This window comes from Phyllobates terribilis, unplaced genomic scaffold, assembly GCF_046119375.1.
Source record: "Phyllobates terribilis strain yellow unplaced genomic scaffold, ASM4611937v1 Scaffold_2__4_contigs__length_985480577, whole genome shotgun sequence".
Classification (NCBI taxonomy): Eukaryota; Metazoa; Chordata; class Amphibia; order Anura; family Dendrobatidae; genus Phyllobates; species Phyllobates terribilis.
Window position 1 is genome coordinate 866,002,071 of NW_027362762.1, and position 15,895 is coordinate 866,017,965.

Below are 15,895 nucleotides of genomic sequence, written 5' to 3' on the forward strand. Positions count from 1 at the left end.
GGGGGCGGGGTGTATAGAGCTCACCAGTGACGGGGTGGGGTATATAGAGCTCACCAGTGACGGGGCGGGGTGTATAGAATTCACCAGTGACAGGGAGTGGAGCATATAGAACTCACCAGTGACAGGAGGTGGGGCGTATGGAATTCACCAGCGACAGGGGGCGGGGCGTATAGAACTCACCAGTTACAGGGGGCAGGGCGTATAGAACTCACCAGTTACAGGGGGCAGGGCATATAGAACTCACCAGTGAACGGGGCGTATATAACTTACCAGTTACAGGGGGAGGGGCATATGGAACTCACCAGTGATCTGGGGCGGGTCGTATAGAACTCACCAGTGACAGGGGGCGGGGTGTATAGAACTCACCAGTGACCGGGTGCGAAGCGTATAGAACTCACCAGTGACCTGGTGGGGCATATGCAATTCACCAGTGACAGGGGGCGGGCGTATAGAACTCGCCAGTGATTGGGTGCGAAGCGTATAGAACTCACCAGTGACGGGGCGGAGCATATAGAACTCACTAGTGATAGGGGGCGGGGCGTATGGAACTCACCAGTGACGGAGTGGGACATATAGAACTCACCAGTGACAGGTGGCTGGGTGTATGGAACTCACTAGTGACAGGGGGGTGGGGCGGGGCATATAGAGCTCACCAGTGACGGGCCGGGGTGTATAGAGCTCACCAGTGACAGGGGGCGGGGTGTATAGAGCTCACCAGTGACGGGGCGGGGTGTATAGAGCTCACCAGTGACAGGGGGCGGGGTGTATAGAGCTCACCAGTGACGGGGCGGGGTGTATAGAGCTCACCAGTGACAGGGGGCGGGGTGTATAGAGCTCACCAGTGACGGGGTGGGGTATATAGAGCTCACCAGTGACGGGGCGGGGTGTATAGAATTCACCAGTGACAGGGAGTGGAGCATATAGAACTCACCAGTGACAGGAGGTGGGGCGTATGGAATTCACCAGCGACAGGGGGCGGGGCGTATAGAACTCACCAGTTACAGGGGGCAGGGCGTATAGAACTCACCAGTTACAGGGGGCAGGGCATATAGAACTCACCAGTGAACGGGGCGTATATAACTTACCAGTTACAGGGGGAGGGGCATATGGAACTCACCAGTGATCTGGGGCGGGTCGTATAGAACTCACCAGTGACAGGGGGCGGGGTGTATAGAACTCACCAGTGACCTGGAGTGGGGTGTATAGAGCTCACCAGTGACAGGGGGGGGGGCGTATGGAATACACCAGTGACGGAGGGCGTACAGAACTAACCTTTGACTGGGTGCGTGACTTATAGAACTCCTCAGTGAAAGGGGGTGAGGCGTGGCTTATCGAACTCACCAGTGACAGGGGCGGGGCGTATAGAACTCACCAGTGACGGGGCGTATAGAACTAACCTGTGACGGGGGCGGGGCGTGTAGAACTCACCAGTGATAGGGGGTGGCGTGCATAGGATTCACCAGTGACAGGGGGCGGGACTTATAGAACTCAGCAGTTGTTACAGTGATACATTAGTGTGTATATGGTTTTATTCAATTACACATTTAGTCACATTCCCCTAATCTGGCATCTCACAATTCAGAAATTCCTATAATCTGGTAGTAGTTTCCATGATCCTGCACTACATTTTATTCTGATTCCATTCAGAAAGAAGCTGCTACTTGGAATGAAAGGGTTTTACATATAAACCTATGACGAGAGAAGACTTTTCCAAAGAATAATCAAATATATCAACTTTTATGTCACAATAAAACCTTAGAATACATAAAAAAATGTCTAGAAGCAGTGCATAACACAGAAGGGAAAAAAGGTCCTTGTGTATGTGGTCAGTAGATGGATAAACCATCCTAGCATTCATGCTTTTAATTGGGTTTGACAGATGTACAAAATATAGAAGGAAATATATCAAATTAAATCCAAAGAAATTACTTTTTTATACAGTTACAGAAAGGACAATTCCCAAAAAATACAAATATCCAAGTGTAAATTCCCTAAAAAAGGGAAATCTAAATGAGCAATGTAGTAAAATAATCCACGGTGGCTCAGTGGTTAGCACTGTTAGGATTCAGAAGTCTCAGTCATATATTGTGACTGCAGACTTTCATTCCAAACTTCGAGAGCCCCTTTAAGTGTATTTTTACGTTGCCTATCGATACTGGCCTTTTCATCAAGCAGTCTAGCTTATTTGTAGATTAGCAGATGCTGGCGTAGGGAAGGGGTTTCTCGAGGTGTTTTGGACTTCTATCACATAGACATATGACAGCGCGGTGTCCATATTTATTATTCCTAAAGCGGAATTCAATTCTACTGATTCATTCTCGTTTTTCGTAGCAAAGATGCAGAACATTATCCGGCAGCTTCAATTGAATGCAGGCTTCGATTTCACTCACATATCAGTTATTTCCACCTTGAGGCCTATTAGGCCTCAATTAACAAAACAAACATCTGTCTTTGTTGCTCATAGCAAACCAATCACAGCACTACTTTCATTCTTGACACTGCTTGAAAAAAATGAAAGCTGCACTATGATTGGTTGATCTTAGACACTTGTTATATACAGTATCGGCCCCTATATTCTCACACGGACCAGTCATACAACTGTGCAATTGAAACTTGAGCCGCTGTCACAGCAAAGTGCATTTACTTTTCAATGTAACACAGCAGGGTGATAAATTGTTGTGAATTAAAGGGGTTGTCCTATAAACGACATTTATCACCAATCCACGGAATACATGATAACTGTGTGATCATTTGGCAGAGGTAGCTAGGGCTTCAGCATGAAGGGGAGTAGGGGGTGACACAACATATTTGAGAGGTCCCCAATCCAGTTAATGCATGTACACAGCCATGGAGGCTAATCAGTGGACAGCCAGCTGTCTGTTACTAAATAAAAATCACCATTCAATACCAATATTACCATTATTTAAGGACCATGTAGTGGTAGCTACCAGACATCCAGATACAGTTCAGATACATGTCATAACTCACCGGTGATGTCCTTCCTGATAGGAGCTGTTCACTTTCCCCCTTTACCCTATGTGGCCCAGACCATCATGATTACTTCTTCCGGCCACGTCTTATGTCTACTGAATCTTATAAAGACACATTTCACTTCTGACATTTCTAACACATTCCCCACCTGTTCCCAACCTACACAAATGGCAACAGGGTTCCACTTTGTGCCTCTGTGCTCACGTTGTGTTTTTTAGACCCTAAAATTGCTTCCTGGCAAACATTACTGTCCTCTGTGTTCACCATAGAAAAAAATAGACACCCTGATTTTGCTCACTAGAGAGTGATAATGCTAGTTGTCCATCCCTTTGAAGATTGTAATTCCCAGAATGCCCCATTAGAAATTAATAAGTGACCCCTAGAAACAGGACTGTGGAGTCGGAGTCGGTATATAATGGACCGACTCTGACTCCTAAAATATATAATAAATTGGGTACAGTAATTCAATGCTGTTTGTGGGGAATATTTTTTCATAAGAATTAGGTAAAGTTATGAAATGTCCTATAAATGTCTGTCTTATTCCTGATCTAAGGGTCTAGACTTTTAGCTGAGATGAATCTGTGCTACAGTAAATTTATCACTTAAACATGAGCCATGTATGAGGGAGTCGGAGTCGGTGGCATGGAAATTGAGGAGTCTGAGTCGGAGGTTTGGCTTACCGACTCCACAGCCCTGCCTAGAAAGTAATATTGCCTACTTAAATAATGCTAATCCTTTGAGTGAATTCTAAAATGTGCAAAATTACCTGTAAAATATTAATGCCTTGACGCCCTCATTGAGTAGTACTGTCCCTTTTGTACCACTCAAAAACTAATAATGCCCCCTTAGTACTCCCAAAAACTAATGCCGCATAAGTGTCTTCTTTAGAAGTAATACCGTCCCTCTGAGTTCCTCATAAATACTAGTAATGCCGCCAGAGAGCCCTTAATAATAATTTAACTAGAGTTCGTGCAAATTGATTCGCACGTCCCATTTTATCGGCCATGACAGTGGTCTGTGGCTACTGCATGGAAGTAGTAGCGCCTCCTCTTACCTGCTGATATCTGAGGCACTTCTTTTGGTTGCTTTGAGTGCCCAACCTGGCGCGACATCATCTTTCCGGCGTTATATAAATATGACATCGCGCTTGCTGATTCGATTGATCACCACCTAATCGCTGAGATACTGTTTAAATCCAGATGGTGGCTCTGGGTTCTCCCCACATCGAAGGCGTCATAGCATCTGCGAAACCTGCCACTATGGATGCCCCTGAAGGAGAAGCCAGGGCCCACTGGAGGAGTCTAATGTTCTCTGGTGGGCCAGTCCAACCCTGGCTACATGCATCTTGAAACTGATATCCTGCGCTTGCCCCAGTCATTTTGTTTCCAGGAGATCTAAATAAATCTGTGGCCTATAAGATGGAGAGAAGTATGGCTGGAAGCCCATGGCTCCCTAGTCTACCATAGGGTTTAAATTTGTTAGCATCTGAGGACGCCATTACAGTCGAGAGTGGTGCGCAACTGGAGATCTGGGTAAACCCCACAGTGTAAGTTGGCCTGGAGTAAACGTCCTATGTCCTCTATCTACATTACTGTCTCTGGGGATTTGGTTGCTGAGACTCCCATTGTTCCCAAAAAGTGTGAGTTCACAAGAACTCTTAAGCCCCCATCCCACATAGCGAGATCGCTAGCGAGATCGCTGCTGTGTCACGGTTTTGGTGACGCAACAGCGACCTCACCAGCGATGTCGCTATGTGTGACACTGCAGCGGTCAGGCCCCTGCTGTGAGGTCGCTGATCGCTGCAGAATGTCCTGGACCTTTTTTTGGTCGTTGCCCTCCCGCTGGTCAGCACACATCGCTGTGTGTAACCAGCGGGAGCAGCGATCAGGCTGGTAACCATGATAAACAGCGGGTTACTGTCAGGGATCGTTGCTGCGTCGCTATGTGGTCGCTGGTGAGCTGTCAAACAGGCAGGCTCGCCAACGATCAGGGGAGCAGCGACATCGTGGAAAGAATCTTTCCACGATGTCCTGCTCCTGGTTACCAGCCTGCTGAAGCAGGAGCAGGCTGGTAACCATGATAAACAGCGGGTTACTAGGGGCGCACGCGCACTTAGTAACCCGCTGTTTATCATGGTTACGAGCCTGCTAAAGTGAGCGGTAACCTCCCGATCACCGTAGCAGAGTGGTAACCATGATAAACAGCGGGTTACTAGGTGCGCGTGTGCCCCCAGTAACCCGCTGTTTATCATGGTTACCAGCCTGCTCCTGCTTCAGCAGGCTGGTAACCAGGAGCAGGACATCGTGGAAAGATTCTTTCCACGATGTCGCTGCTCCCCTGATCGTTGGCGAGCCTGCCTGTTTGACAGCTCACCAGCGACCACATAGCGACGCAGCAACGATCCCTGACAGGTCGTATCGTTGTCGGGATCGTTGCAGCGTCGCTAAGTGTGATGGGGCCTTTAGTGCATTGATACGTTACATATGCATTTCCATTTGCATGTGGCTTCAGAGCTTGAGTTCTTTGCTCCAGCCCATCGGATTACTACAATTACTACTACTATAATGTATTAGTTAAATCTCCTTTAATATATTTCTATATTTTTTTATTTCTTATTTTGGAATAAGAACTCGTTCTCCCGAATTATGGTCTCAAAGTTGTGGATTGATTTTACATTGTAACTTAAAGGGGTTGTGTAATCATCTTTCTTCAGGAGCGCACTGCTCCCTAGACTCCTGGCTTCCTGCTCCCTGGTGGGCCTGTACGCTGATGACGATTGACGGTTCGGGTCAGTGTTATAGCTTAGCTGGCCAGCTGGTTTCATAGTAGCACCCGATCTTTGCCTAGGAAATCGGACCCCTCTAAGGTGGTCGGCAACCTTGGCAACAAGCAGTAAACTATGGAATTAAAAACCCCTCCATTTTTGAAAACCGAGAGGATTTTTAATAATAGGGATATTGCAGATTTGCTTATCTTTACAAGCACTTTGTTATTTTACCCATTTAATAAATGAGAAAACACCTTTAAGGGAGTACTGTATGTGAGTCGTTCCTAAGTAGGTAAGAGCCATGTGCAAGTGTTATGGGTGTTGCAGTTGGTTGCAGAAGATCACTTCGTTTGGCATTACAGACACCTTCTTAGCTCTCTCACGCTAGGACCCAGCGGCTACCTCCATCCGGCTAATTGACACCCAGACTAGGTGCTTAAATACTGGCTGTTGATACAGGGTGGTGCCTGTGATATTCACATGACCCCTTGTGAAGGCTTGAGCAAGAGTAGTACTTCTTCCTCTATGGAGCTAAGAGGACGTGTGTTCATCTCTCTGAAGTCGACTAAAAGATATCTTCCCTTGTTTGTTCGCCCTTGTTGTCTTTAGTTGTCAGTGGGGATCGACTAGCGCTCATTCCCTCCCTTCCCTAGCCAGGGCCAAACGCCAGGAAAAGACAGGACGAGGTTCCTGTGCAGCGATTAGTGCGGAACCAATATAGGGACGTTAGGGGAGACAGGGTGATATAAGGTCTGTCTAGGAGGTCTCCAGTACCCCCTTTCCTTAGAGTCTGGGTCCCCGTTTCCCCCTTCCCTTCGTCTTGCACTTAGTCTTTCCTATACCTTGCGTGACAGCAAGCTTCTAAATTGGCAGTTGGAGAATTGTGGTTGCACTTAGTTTGGTTTTTGCACAGCTTCACAAATTGAGCATTAATTTATACAGTAATTACCATTTTTATTATTTTTTTTTAATCATTTTTACTTTTTGGAAATCATGCCTTTGTTGCTTTTCAGTGTGGAGATTAGCTGTAATGATCTGGAGAAAGGCTGTGCAATATATTACAGGTGGAAGAAGGTAATTTCACTTTTCAAAAATTCTACAGAACGGTCAATTTCCATTGTGTATTTTATCTGCATCATGTGGATGAGATTTCGTAAAAACTTGACTGCTGTTATTAATATGCTGCAAATCTGGATGGAAAAATCTACAGCATATGCTTCCCCCGTGTGAACATACCCTGAAAGGGGTTTTACAAGATTAGAAAAACATGGTTGCTTTTTTTCTTTTCATGGAATTTCTCTGATATTTCTGCAAAGGTACAAATTAGGGCTGTGGAGTCTAAGTCGGTGTCCATATTGGTGGAGTCGGAGTCGGTGGTTTGGCTTGCCGACTCCACAGCCCTGGTGCACATAGCCTTTAAGTTTCATCTCTGCTTACACTTAAGAGGGGGAAGAGTAGATTTGCAGCATTTATGTCGCCCCCCCAAAATTGAGAATTTCCTTTCAACTTTGGAAACATTCTGATTTTTTGTATTCATCGGAAGATCCAATCCTGATAATATGATTTATTATATTCCAGAAATCTCTTTCGACACCTGAGTACTGTGCGTAGAGAGCCAATGAAGTACATACTGGTGACCGGTGGTGTCATCTCTGGCATTGGAAAAGGAATCATCGCCAGCAGCATTGGTACCATCCTAAAGTCATGTGGGCTTCGAGTGACCGCCATTAAAATCGACCCCTATATTAATATTGATGCTGGGACATTTTCACCTTACGAGCACGGTGCGTTATAATTTATGATCTTATGGGTTTCCTTGTATTCATTAATCATAATGTCAATGAGTAAATGTACTCTCCAGCTGTATGATCGGCAGATGGAGGACTGTTCTAGGTTTCAGTATAGACGTAGTAAGAACAGTCAAAGGTGCAATTACAGTACAGATTTCTGACCAATTTCTATTGAAAGGGAACCTGTCACTATTTTTGTCCTGTATCAACTAAAACTATGTCAGGATTTCTGTTTTTAGTGTTTTCATATCTGCATAGATCTTGGTAAGCAAACAGTTCATCTTAGTTACACGCATCTCCAATTTTCCTCCCTCGGCGGCGTCCATGATGAAGGCTTGAGTATCCTGATACGATACTAGCGTAGAACTGCTGTCCGAAGGAGCACAAGCAGGAACAGCCAGCGGTAGTAAACGTTCTTGGAGATAGCAAGGAGTTTGTAGGAAATAATCCGTAAATGAATGGAACAGTCTGAGTAAGAGTGTTCAAGAGCTGGAGACTGAAACTAGGCTAGCAGCTAGACACAATACTCAAGCAATGAGTGAGAGATCCATGCGGCTTTAAGTAGGCCCAAACAGGAAACAAGATGGATTCCATAGATTCAGAATCCGCCATCTTGGTAAAGGGCAATTGCAGAATACAAGAGCAGATTCCAGTGGTAAGGAGTGAAACGGCAGCACAATATTAAAGTGAACAATAGCAGCCACTAGGGGTTAAACTGTAGAAGGGCAACAGAAATCCTGACAAACTTTCACCTTATTCAGTTCCTGTGCTGCATTCCATAAATGCTTATATAACCCCCTGACTCACCCAGTAGACCCTCTAAAAACCTTTTTAAGTTCTCCCACGATGTATGGTAATCATATTGGTCCAATGGGCATGGTTTTGGGTCTCTCTACCCCTCCTTTGACTGCTGCTCGCCGTCCTCCTTCTTTAATTGACGTGGATGACGCATGCGCACTTATGTTTTCGGCTGTGCCCGCATTAGGGCAAAGCATAGTGTGTAGACGTGAGCCACGATTTCTGTGCGCAGGCGCAAGATTTCGCCCGGCAGGGTGGATGACGCAAGGTCACCCACATCAATTAAACAAGGAGGACGATAACTGATGATCAGTGGAATGATGCGCTGGAATAATAAATGAATTCAATTATATATACAGTGCCTACAAGTAGTATTCAACCCCCTGCAGATTTAGCTGGTTGACACATGCGGAATTAACTTGGCATTGTGACATTTGTACTGTAGATCAGCCTGGAAGTGGGAAATGCACTGCAGCAAATTTTTTTTTTTTTTTTTTTTTTTTAAAACGTTAAAAGTTAATTCAGAGTGTCATTTATTATTCAACCCCTCAAACCACAAGGATTCTGTTTGGTCCCCCAAAAGTATTAAGAAGTAGTTCAGGCACCAAGAATAATGAGCTTCACATGTGTGGATTAAAGATCTCTTTTGCCAGCCTTTTCTATTTAAGACCCTCCCCAAACTTGTGAACAGCACTCAGACATGGTCAACATGGGAAAGACAAAGGAGCATTCCAAGGCCATCAGAGACAAGATCGTGGAGGGTCACAAGGCTGGCAAGGGGTACAAAACCCTTTCCAAGGAGTTGGGCCTACCTGTCTCCACTGTTGGGAGCATCATCCATAAGTGGAAGGCTTATGGAACTACTGTTAGCCTTCCACGGCCAGGACAGCCTTTGAAAGTGTCCTCCCGTGCCGAGGCCAGGCTTGTCCAAAGAGTCAAGGCTAACCCAAGGACAACAAGGAAGGAGCTCCGGGAAGATCTCATGGCAGTGGGGACATTGGTTTCAGTCAATATCATAAGTAACGTACTCCACCGCAATGGTCTCCGTTCCAGACGAGCCCGTAAGGTACCTTTACTTTCAAAGCGTCATGTCAAGGCTCGTCTACAGTTTGCTCATGATCACTTGGAGGACTCTGAGACAGACTGGTTCAAGGTTCTATGGTCTGATGAGACCAAGATCGAGATCTTTGGTGCCAACCACACACATGACGTTTGGAGACTGGATGGCACTGCATACGACCCCAAGAATACCATCCCTACAGTCAAGCATGGTGGTGGCAGCATCATGCTGGGGGGCTGTTTCTCTGCCAAGGGGCCTGGCCATCTGGTCCGCATCCATGGGAAGATGGATAGCACGGCCTACCTGGAGATTTTGGCCAAGAACCTCCGCTCCTCCATCAAGGATCTTAAGATGGGTCGTAATTTCATCTTCCAACAAGACAACGACCCAAAGCACACAGCCAAGAAAACCAAGGCCTGGTTCAAGAGGGAAAAAGTCAAGGTGTTGGAGTGGCCTAGTCAGTCTCCTGACCTTAACCCAATTGAAAACTTGTGGAAGGAGCTCAAGAATAAAGTCCACATGAGACACCCAAAGAACCTAGATAACTTGGAGAAGATCTGCATGGAGGAGTGGGCCAAGATAACTCCACAGACCTGTGCCGGCCTGATCAGGTCTTATAAAAGACGATTATTAGCTGTAATTGCAAACAAGGGTTATTCCACAAAATATTAAACATAGGGGTTGTATAATAATTGACCCACACTTTTATGTTTAAAATTTAATAAAATTCAACTGAGCAACATAACTTTTTGGTTTGTAAGATTTATGCTTCTGTTCATAAAACCTACTCTCGTTTGCAGTTTGAAGGCTCTAACTTATTTGCATCTTATCAAACCAGCTAAATCTGCAGGGGGTTGAATACTACTTGTAGGCACTGTACGCCATCAATCCTACATGACCCCAATAAGACTGCATAGATTCGGTAGAATGGCATCTGATGAATGTCACAGATGTGGGGAAGCAGGAGCGGATTTCTGGCATCTTATTTGGAATTGTGGGATAATACGAAGATATTGGAGTGACGTGATCACTACATTGGAACTGATAGTTGGGATGCCAATTGAATGTAGTCCAGAGTTTTGTATCTTGGGTATTGTGGACGAGGAAATGTGGACACACCATGATCGGATATTCCTTCGGGAGGTTATATTTATGGCCAGGAAAGCAATAGCACTAAGATGGATGGGAGGGAAATCTCCTACTATCAACCAATGGAAAAAGCTAGTGAATGATACAATACCATTCGAGAATATACACTGCTCAAAAAAATAAAGGGAACACTCAAATAACACATCCTAGATCTGAATGAATGAAATATTCTCATTGAATACTTTGTTCTGTACAAAGTTGAATGTGCTGACAACAAAATCACACAAAAATCATCAATGGAAATCACATTTATTAACCAATGGAGGCCGGGATTTGGAGTCACCCCCAAAATTAAAGTGGAAAAACACACTACAGGATGATCCAACTTTGATGTAATGTCCTTAAAACAAGTCAAAATGAGGCTCAGTATTATGTGTGGTCTCCACGTGCCTGTATGACCTCCCTACAACGCCTGGGCATGCTCCTGATGAGGTTGCGGATGGTCTCCTGTGGGATCTCCTCCCAGACCTGGACTAAAGCATCCGCCAACTCCTGGACAGTCTGTGGTGCAATGTGACGTTGGTGGATGGAGCGAGACATGATGTACCAGATGTGCTCAATCGGATTCAGGTCTGGGGAACGGGTGGGCCAGTCCATAGCTTCAATGCCTTCATCTTGCAGGAACTGCTGACACACTCCAGCCACATGAGGACTGGCATTGTCCTGCATTAGGAGGAACCCAGGGCCAACCGCAACAGCATATGGTCTCACAAGGGGTCTGAGGATCTCATATCGGTACCTAATGGCAGTCAGGCTACCTCTGGCGAGCACATGGAGGGCTGTGCGGCCCTGCAAAGAAATGCCACCCCACACCATTACTGACCCACTGCCAAACCGGTCATGCTGAAGGATGTTGCAGGCAGCAGATCGCTCTCCACGGCGTCTCCAGACTCTGTCACGTCTGTCACATGTGCTCAGTGTGAACCTGCTTTCATCTGTGAAGAGTACAGGGCACCAGTGGCGACTTTGCCAATCCTGGTGTTCTGTGGTAAATGCCAAGCGTCCTGCACGGTGTTGGGCTGTGAGCACAACCCCCATCTGTGGACGTCGGGCTCTCATACCACCCTCATGGAGTCGGTTTCTAACCGTTTGTGCAGACACATGCACATTTGTTGCCTGCTCGAGGTCATTTTGCAGGGCTCTGGCAGTGCTCTTCCTGTTCCTCCTTGCACAAAGGAGCAAGTAACAGTCCTGCTGCTGGGTTGTTGCCCTCCTATGGCTCCCTCCACATCTCCTGGTATCTGCTCCATGCTCTGGACACTGTGCTGACAGACACAGCTACCCTTCTTGCCACAGCTAGCACTGATGTGCCATCCTGGATGAACTGCACTACCTGATCAACTTCTGTGGGTTGTACTGTAGACACCTCCTCATACTACTGTACCTCTAGGGGTGAGAGCAATGGCAAAGTGAAAAAGTGACTAAAACAACAGCCAAAAAGGATGAGAACAGAGAAATGGTCTGTGGTCACCACCTGCAGAACCGCTCCTTTATAGGGTGTCTTGCTCATTGCCTATCATTTCTACCAGTTGTCTGTTCCATTTGCACAACAGCAGGAGAAATTGATTCACAATCAGTGTTGCTTCATAACTGGACAGGTAGATTTCACAGAAGTGTTATTGACTTGGAGTTACATTGTGTTGTTTAAGTGTTCCCTTTATTTTTTTGAGCAGTGAAGTATATAGAAATAGGGGATGTCCCCAGTAGTTCCAAAGGATATGGGAAAGATAGTGTGAATCGCCCTTAACACACCTATTCTGTTTAATCTGGCTAATAACAATCTAGATGAGTTTTACCCACAATAATATAGTGTGTGTAACTCATAATCCCCCAGACATTTAATTTTTTCTCCCAAGTAAAAATTCATCAGTTAAAGGTGTTGTCATACAATAAGAACCCCAACTTGTATGCACAGTTGTGTCATATGGACATCATGGTCGTCCACACAGGCTGCCCCTCTATGAGCCAGAATACCTGTAGAAAAAAAACATGTGCCCTGATGCCTTTCCTCCTGCGATATCGAATTATTGGTAGGTTTATAGATACCAGACCTATAGTAATCAGCAGTGTTCACTACTTGGACAACCCCTTCTCAATCTGAATGTTTGCCCCTGTTAAAATAATACTTATAGTCTTGGCACCGTTTCAGCAGTGTCGGCGCTCGCGTTCTCAAGACTCACTTGAGCTTGTTACGTCACGTGAGCCCTGCGCCCAGTCATCGCTGGTATCACTGTCCCCACCTTCGGAAGTATCGAATAGCAACAAGAAGTCAGGGTTCCGGCTGCTGTCTGACTTCCTCTTGATATCCGATTTGTCCAAAGGCGGAGACAGTGAAGCCGGTGCTGATTGGGCGCAGGGCTCACATGACACAACAATGTGATGCAAGCCCTGGGAACGTGCTTTCTGACACTGCTGGAACCCCTTCGGCAGCGGAGGTGAGTAGAAGTGTTTTTATTTTAATGGGGGTCAACATTCAGATTGAGAAGGGGTTATTCCGATTAGTGGACAACCCCTTTATAATACAACATAGTAACATAGTAACATACATAGTAACATAGTAACATAGTTTGTAAAGCCGAATAAAGACTTGCGTCCATCAAGTTCGACCTGTTAGTTCTGTAATTGCTAAAGTTGATCCAGAGGAGGGCAAAAACCCCAAATTATTTGGCCAATCTTCACCTGAGGAAAAATTCCCTCCCGACTCTGAAACCAGCCGTCAGAATAAATCCCTGTATCAACCTACTATTTTATTTTATTTTTAAGTATACGCTGAAATCTGCCTGGTATCTAGAAATGCATCCAGTCCCCGCTTGAACTGATTTAGTGAATCCGACATTACCGTCTCCTCACTCAGTGAATTCCATATTCTCACTGCTCTTACCGTAAAGAACCCCTTCCTATGCTGGTGCTGAAACCTTTTCTCTTCCAGTCTTAGTGAATGCCCTCTTGTTACCGTAATATCCCTCCTTTTGAACAAATCTCGGGCAAGATCTCTATACTGTCCCCTAACATATTTGTACACATTTATTATGTCCCCCCTCAACCTTCTCTTTTCCAGGCTGAATAGTCCTAGTTTTGCCAACCTCTCTGGGTATTGCAGTCCCTCCATTCCCTTTATTAATTTTGTTGCCCTCCTTTGTACCTTTTCAAGCTCATTTATATCCTTTCTATATATTGGGGCCCATAACTGAGCACAGTATTCCAAGTGTGGTCTGACCAGTGCTTTGTACAGTGGAAGAACAATGTTCTCATCCTTTGCAGCTATACCTCTTCTGATACATCCCATTACCCTGTTTGCCCTTACAGCAGCGGCCTGACTTTGGGCACTCCAATTTAGTTTGCTATCAATCAAGATGCCCAAGTCCTTCTCCATCTCTGAATTCCCCAATGGTTTCCCATTCAGTGAGTACTGGTGACTTCCATTTTTCCTTCCCATATGTATGACCTTACATTTCTCCTCGTTAAACCTCATTTGCCATTTAATGCTCCACCTACCCAGCTTATCCAAATCCCTCTGTAGGTCTGCACTGTCCTCTTTTGTATTAATTGTTTTACATAACTTTGTGTCATCTGCAAATATTGATATTTTACTATTTATCCCGTTGACTATGTCGTTAATAAAGATATTAAATAACATTGGGCCTAGTACAGACCCCTGTGGTACCCCACTAGTGACGCTTACCCAATCTGAGTATATTCCATTTATAACCACCCTCTGCCTTCTATCCTTTAGCCAGTTAGCTACCCACTTGCAGACATTTTCCCCCAGCCCCATCATTCTCATTTTGTATACCAACCTATTATGTGGCACGCTATCGAACGCTTTTGAGAAGTCGAGATACACGACATCCACTGGTTCCCCCTGATCTACTCGAGAGCTAACCTCCTCGTAAAAGTCAATCAGGTTTGTTTGGCAGGAGCGATTCCTCATGAATCCATGTTGGTTCGGGATTAAAAGATTATTAGCATCAAGATGCTCCGTAATCGCCTCTTTAATGAAGCTTTCAAAAATTTTGCCCACAACGGACGTCAGACTCACCGGCCGATAGTTTCCAGCGTCACTTTTTGCTCCCTTTTTGAATATTGGCACTACATTCGCCTGTCGCCAATCAAGTGGCACAGACCCAGTCTCAACAGAGTCCTTAAATATAAGATATAACGGTCTGTCTATCACATTACTTAGTTCCCTTAGTACCCGTGGGTGTATGCCATCAGGTCCTGGTGATTTGTTTATTTTAATGTTACTAAGGCGTTTCTGTACCCCAGCTTGGGTTAGATTTGTCATACTTAGTGGAGGATTAAGTTTGTCACTTCTCATTTCTCCTGTTAGTTCGATTTCCTTTGTGAAAGTTGTCGAAAAAAAATTATTTAATAGATTAGCTTTATCCTCATCTTTCTCTATGATTTTGCCTTCCTCACTTTTTATCGGTCCAATATTATCCGATTTAATCCTTTTACTATTTATATACGTAAAGAACAGTTTGGGATTTGATCTACTTTCCCTAGCAATACGTCTCTCTGTTTCCTCCTTCGCTATTTTTATTTGTTTTTTTACAGGTTCTCATTTTTTCCTTGTAACACATTAGTGCCCCTCCTTACTGTTTTCCTGTTTTAATCTCTTGAATGCCTCTTTTTTGCTATTTAACGCCCCTTTTACGTTCTTGTTCAACCATATTGGTTTCCTCTTATTTCTGGCCCTTTTATTCCCATACGGTATATACCTCTCGCACTGAGTATTCAGAATTCTTTTGAAGGTTTCCCATTTACTATTCGTATTCCTTTGATTAAGAACTTTGTCCCAGTCAATAAGTTGAAGGCTTTCTTTCAGCTGATCAAACTTCGCCCTCCTAAAGTTTAATGTTTTTGTTGTTCCCTTATTGATAACCCTACTGAAGGGCATTTTGAAGTCGATAATATTATGGTCGCTATTACCTAGGTGCCCCCCTATCTGTATCTCAGTTATTCTATCAGGCCTATTAGTCAATATTAAGTCCAACACGGCCTTCCCTCTCGTTGGTTCCTGCACTAGTTGGGAGAGATAATTATCCTTAATATTTGTCAAGAACCTTTTTCCTTTCTGAGATCTACAGGTTTCTGTTTCCCAGTCAATATCCGGGTAGTTGAAATCCCCCATTACAATCACTTCATTATGTTTTGCTACTTTGTCTATTTGTCCTAATAGCAGATTCTCATTCTCCTCTGTTATATTTGGTGGCTTATAGCAGACCCCCAGTAATATTTTATTATTATTTTTAGTTCCCTCTATCTCTACCCACATGGACTCGACCCCCTCTTCTCCCTCTCCTATATCTTCCCTTAGTCTGGGTTTTAGACATGACT

At 44.9% G+C, this 15,895-nt stretch overlaps 1 protein-coding gene across 2 annotated transcripts in view; it reads left to right on the forward strand.

Annotated features, from left to right (window-relative positions):
* Nucleotides 1–15,895, forward strand: part of CTPS2 (CTP synthase 2) — a 235,292-nt gene that overhangs the window by 3,082 nt on the left and 216,315 nt on the right. The window contains exons 2-3 of one of the 2 annotated variants that reach the window (XM_073668038.1): nucleotides 6,772–6,832; nucleotides 7,337–7,542. In XM_073668038.1, the coding sequence (XP_073524139.1) occupies nucleotides 6,789–6,832; nucleotides 7,337–7,542 (250 nt within the window). In that variant the 5' untranslated portion in view covers nucleotides 6,772–6,788. The remainder of the gene's footprint in view (nucleotides 1–6,771; nucleotides 6,833–7,336; nucleotides 7,543–15,895) is intronic. The other variant, XM_073668039.1, reaches the window with a different exon arrangement.